This window comes from Ruditapes philippinarum, unplaced genomic scaffold, assembly GCF_026571515.1.
Source record: "Ruditapes philippinarum isolate M1 unplaced genomic scaffold, ASM2657151v2 ctg10936_1_1_1_1, whole genome shotgun sequence".
NCBI classification, from domain to species: Eukaryota; Metazoa; Mollusca; class Bivalvia; order Venerida; family Veneridae; genus Ruditapes; species Ruditapes philippinarum.
Window position 1 is genome coordinate 59,209 of NW_026855474.1, and position 6,129 is coordinate 65,337.

General features: G+C 30.6%; 1 protein-coding gene across 1 annotated transcript; it reads right to left on the reverse strand.

Annotated features, from left to right (window-relative positions):
• Positions 1-962: 962 nt before the first annotated feature.
• LOC132743451 (cell death abnormality protein 1-like) lies at positions 963-5,972 on the reverse strand (the record flags this gene model as incomplete). Its single annotated transcript, XM_060731975.1, has 6 exons — positions 963-2,390; positions 2,815-2,899; positions 3,173-3,313; positions 3,822-3,941; positions 4,959-5,078; positions 5,850-5,972. Coding segments are annotated over 5 exons (575 nt in total), but the record flags the coding sequence as incomplete, so codon positions are not given.
• Positions 5,973-6,129: the final 157 nt, after the last annotated feature.

Sequence of the window (6,129 nt, forward strand, 5' to 3'; positions counted from 1 at the left end):
TACTTTATATGAAACAAAGTAGCATGATCTACCAAAATATATTCATATAGTAAACGTTAACCCTCATTAAAAAACTAAACAGTTGTACATTTTACACTTCACAACAAAAATGTTAGTTGACAGATAAATGAGGTTACAGACAAAAAGCAGCATATGTAGAGACGCACAAATTTAAAATCGAAAATAAAATAGTTAATCTAAACTACCTGATAATTCTTCAAAAGTTAAAGGCGCAATATGCCTCAAAACGAATATTTTTTTTCCTTATTTATAAAAAAAACTTTTTTTATAAAAGTTAAAAAAATGGTTTTTTACATGTCAGATCTTTACCCGAGAAAAAATATCGGACTTGATTTTTGTTTAAAAAAAGTAGGGAAATGTTTAAAAAAGTGACTCAAAATACTGTTTTAATTAAAGTTGTTACCACACTTAAGTGAAAATTCATATAATTATGTATATAATAATGCTTCTTAAACAATTTTCAAACATCGAAGCATATGTAAAATATGTACTGCAAATATTTATAAACATTATAATAATCATGAAAATATAAACATTCATTTCTTATTGAAAAATTTGACTTAAACTTTATAGAAAATTAATTTCTAAATACCTCCCTTTATTAATATGAAATGTGAATGTGGTAATATCTTTACAAATAATGTTTTTTGGAACTTACAATATTGATAAATCTTCATTTGATTATTATATTTATGGAATAAAACCATAAAAAATCGAGTTACAGATGATTTAAGCTTCTGTACAAACAAAATGCTCAACCTACTATAACTGTTATACTTCTCAATAAGAAAAAATAGCAAATGAATCAGATAAAAGCCAGAAGAGAAACTTTCTGAAAACTATAATAATAACAGGGCTCAACAAATTAAAAGCTTTTGAAAAAATGGACCATAATGGGCCATTAAGGCAAAATCTTAAAAATATTGTTCAGTTTCTGGTGTATTAACCGGTTATTTGTCCTTTTTGCAATTTTTAGGAAATCATTGAACATTAACTCAGAATTCATCAGGAGCCTATATGTCTCATCCCGAAAGTTTTCATTTTACGAGAGTGAAATAGAAAATATTTACATGGATTTATTGAAAAGCGGCTCATCTTCCATGACTTTCATTTTTTTTGCAATGTTGCTAATTCATTAGGCAAGTGAAGTTTTCCTTTTTGGTAATGAAAGTGTTCCAGATGAATAATAATTGTGCAATGACACAACATAAATAAAATTCTAATATATACAAAATTCACTACGCGGGATCTTCGGCAGAGAAACTGTGAGCAACAGAAAATTAGTTCTTAATCGTCTAAAAGTGATTTTGTGGTTTGAACTTTTTTGTAGAATAGTTAGAATGTCTGATGACTTTCAGGGTTTAACTCAGTGTATCAAATTCAAATGCCAAAAGCAAAAAGAGAGTTACACAGCTAAATTATTTAAAACAATATTTTTTCAAATGGAAAGATTTAGTTTTGCAGTTTAATTTAAAACGATCAGATTGAACCAAGATGATTATCCTTATAAAAAGACTTGTGTTTTAAGTAATAGAAAGAGCATCGAAACACGGGGCAATCTGATTTGTACGAGGGGGCGTAGCCCCCGAGTATTAATCGGATGTCCGAGTGTTTTGATGTTCTTTCCCTTTTGAATCATAGTCGAACATAAAACAAACTCTCCCTCGTGGCACAATATGAAATCCCAGAAAAAAATAACCAATGAACATGCATCTTAATATGCTCTCCCTTTTCGTCACTATAAGTTAACCCCAGCCAAAATGAGCCAATCAATGGGCATGCCCTGGAGTGCGGGTAACTTATACCTGCAGTCCAATTCACGCACTGTGCCTGTATATATATACGATTTGACTCTTGACACATTTTCAATAGAAAGGTCCCCAAACTATGATGCAATAGTAATTGAAGCACAGCTCACTTATGGTTATTGCTGGAAGATATCGACATGCATTCAAAGGAAAAGTAAATAACTTCACAATTCATTTGTTCATTGTCAGGAGATTGGTTGATATCAGTTAATAATGTAACAGGTTTGTGAAAATTTGTTATCATTTCAGTCCTAGACTGCAAGATAATAAAATGAATCATGTATAGGCTTTTGAGTAACAGAAAAGGAAGGAAATATATTAATCACTCATTAAAAGGTTTTTTTTCTCGGGATGTTAACTTCAATGTCACCTTCAAATCAATGCGTTTTCTATAAACTATATCGAAATGAATAAAAACGTAGTGAGCTATGAAATATGGACATAAGGTATTTTTGTTACTTATGTGACATTTATTTATTAATATTGAATCCAAAACATAAGTCTTTTTCATATGTGCAAAGAAGGACTGTGTAGAGTATAGAAAATCCATACGAAACAAACCTTAAAAAGACATAGACACACATTGAAATATATAATTATAATGTGCTTTTCCGCGACAAAATCAACGTAGATATTGCAATAAATTAGCTTCAGCATGTCTCCTCTGTGAATGTAGGTATTTATGATATTTTATGGGTAGGGTTTGAATAGGTAACATTGTGACGTTCTTTCTCTATATCCATGGGAATATGATATAAAATGTGGGAAGACTTGTTATTAATAACTAGGACGAAACCATCTTCATCATAATTACCATATTATATACAACTGACATAAAAGACAATTATGATAGGAATCTATCAAATACTGTTATATAAATTTATGTACATATAATTATTTTCAATCATAGCTAAATTACAAATCTGCCATTGTCCATCTTCTAATCTAATTATTCTTTATATATTCAAAAAATATTGATACTTACAAACTTGATTTCCCTTAGAGCAGCATAAGGTATGATGCCAGAAGTGACAACGCCAGTACAATCGCCCCATATCCGGTCATTGCAGCTAAAATATTAATTAGAGATATATACAAAATACTGGTTTTGAAAACAATGAACATGTTAATTACTTGAAACAAACATTATACGTGTATGCATGTTAAAATTGTTGAATTTTATACAGTTTGTATTGTGTCAAAATGTATGACTATATTTACATACATATTAACCCGTGAATGGTTTGCAATGAAATCCCCTTTTAACAATATAAATCAACCCCCATATTGCGTTATCCGTTATTGATTGAAATATGCAAATAATCTAAGGGTGAAAAATTTACCAGAATTCTCCATTTCACATTTGTCGATATCCATCTTGTAGCCAGATTTACATTTACATTTACCATTGTCTGTGTCACATACGGCATTTTCAGTATTGTCACATGCAGTTTTAGCATTTGAGCAATCAATTCCATCGACATCTGAAAAAACATGTACATGTATATTTATTTATATATTCACATTTTTTTTTATGTAATATCTTTTATTCGGTTAGCATAGAATGAATTTAAAAAGAAAATAATTATAAATATATATTTAGTTTAACATTAATTGCGACCGTTACTGTGATTTTCCACAAGTACATCAAGCACGACGTATTTGAATCTTGATTGTTTGTTATTTAGCAAATGACCAAAGAAAAGATAAGTTAGCTTTAAAGTATTTTTTGTTTTTCTGGCAGAAATTTAAAAACTTGAAGGAGCTCCACTAAGGTAAATACATCGAAGCATTTAATTTGATATCAACGATAAAGTGAGAAAATGAGTGGAAAAAGTGGCAAGGAAATGATCTGCAAATTTGCATACAAATTTATCTAGGCATACACCAAACTGTACTCAAGTCTCAGAAAATATTTCTAGTCCCATCATGTCAAAACAACTGGTGGAGTCCTTTTTAAAGTTTAAAGGTTTTTTAATCATATTGTGTTACTCTGTGTGCAAACGTCATTCTTTTCTGCATAGCCTTCTTTACATTCACATTTATCACTTTTACACATTGCATTAGCATCGCCAGGACATGCAGCACTACCGCTACAATCACTTCCAATAACTGAAAAAGATAAGATGGGAACCATAAAGAGTAAGAAAGAAACTGTTTCTTGTACCCTTCACTACACCATGTGTTTGTTTTATAATGTTATTTTTTTCTTAACTTAAACTGCGTATTATTGCGCCTAGATTTTGATTTATAATTCTATTTTTCTTGCACAGTGATACATGTTTAATATAATAACATAATTTAAGCATACAATTTCATTATTAAAAACTGTGATCAAATTTTTGAAGTATGCAGCAGTCCATCGCCGCGGACGTGAAAACTCTTTCAAGATTGATTAACCAAAGAGAAACCGTTACGGAGAAAAAACATTCACGTGATCACAATATAAATGAATACGATCAACCTTAAATATTGAAGCTATTGAAAGGTAAACTTAAGCATTGTTTGCCAAATCATCTCTTCATAAAGATTAAAGAACCAAACAATTAATCATATCATGTCATGTAAGTTAAAGCAGATGTGAACATTAATCCGATGTTGTTATGCAAAACAAAGCTTTTCATAATAAAGAGAACTTTGTTTGGTTTTTACGTCGTACCAATACAGTAGAGTGCATATGGCGACTTTCCAGCTTTTTTTGCATGGACAGGCACCAAAGTACAACCGCCAACGTTCTGTAAGCTAGCTGGATTACTTTCGCACATGAACGAATCAGCTTCTTCACATGAATTAATTCCAAAGTTCAATTATATTTTCTTAATTTGCTATATACATATGACACCTTTGTACAAAAGATTTTTCTATCGCATGATTGCTGATTTATATGAATGATATTCATTTTCCTTTTTTGCTCACTTCTTCAGATAGATATATTACATTTGCATACATTAATAATGATAGATAAACGTATAAATGTTTTGTGCAAGTCAATCAAGCTTTTAGTCGTTTATGCTTTTTGGGAATCTGTAATGACTTGTATGTAGCTAATTCATACATGTATATAACTAAATATATATTTCAGTTCACGAAAGGACGATTTATTTCAAATTAATGATAAAGAATACAAACTTTTGAGACACGTGTTGCCATAGTATCCAGGCTTACAAGCACACTCACTTTCTTTACATTCGGCATTCTCTAGACTGCAAACTGTAGCTTCGTTTTGTGCAGTGCATGATGTTCCAACGACTTAAAGCAAAATTTAATAGGATTTTTTGACTTTTTTAATTTATGTATATATTAAGGCAATTTTTCTTTCCAAACAATATTTGATTGGTTCGGAAAAAAACAACAACAACCCCCCCTCCCCAAAAAAAACAGGAAAAACAAATCACTCTTCGCCATTCAAATTCAATAACAAAACATGCAATGCAAGCTCGCGTGATTGTGCTAGTGTTTATATGATTTTATCTTCGCCAATGGACCTGCTCGTGTGCGGTTTTTATACAGGAGTTTTAATTGTTATAATCATGATATTGAAAATCAACATTTTAACAACTTCGAGAAATTTACTTCTTTGAGGATTGTAGTCAGCTTTCTAATATGTACAAATGAAAATTTCTGGATGTTAGCTAAATTCTTCGTATGTTGAGTATAAGAACACGTTCGAACATTCTTTAGTTTAATCAAATATTTAAATAAACCTTTTACAACGCGGTCCGTTTCTATCAACCGGATGCAGAATTGTCTCGAGCACAATCTGCGTAAGGGCAAAATATTATCTCCCTACATGGTAATGCAGTAAAAGTTAAAAAATCCGAGTTAGTTGAACATTGAAAGTATTTTAATAATTATACATTCTTTTAAACTTTTGTTTGCTTTATTCTTTAATATTTAAATGACATTTAAATTTATATACTATATGGTCTGAAACACTTATTATTTATGTATATATATATAATTATAGATAAATAATAATAAAAGTAATATTATTTAAATGCAGTAAAACTCAATACAAACTCAAGCTGCAAGTCACACTGCCTTTGTATCCAAGGTTACAAGCACACACGCCGTCTTTGCATCCAGTGTTGCGAAGTGCGCATACCGTGCTTTCGGTTGACGAAGTGCATGCCGTTCCGAGAACTTAAAGAAAAAGTTATACAGATTGAAAATCTAAATGATTCCATCCACGAGTACGCATGGTTATTTATTTACTTTTTCTTATCTTATCTATCTATCCATCATCCATCATCTATCCATCCATCCAGCCATCCATCTATCCATCAATCTATCTGCTACC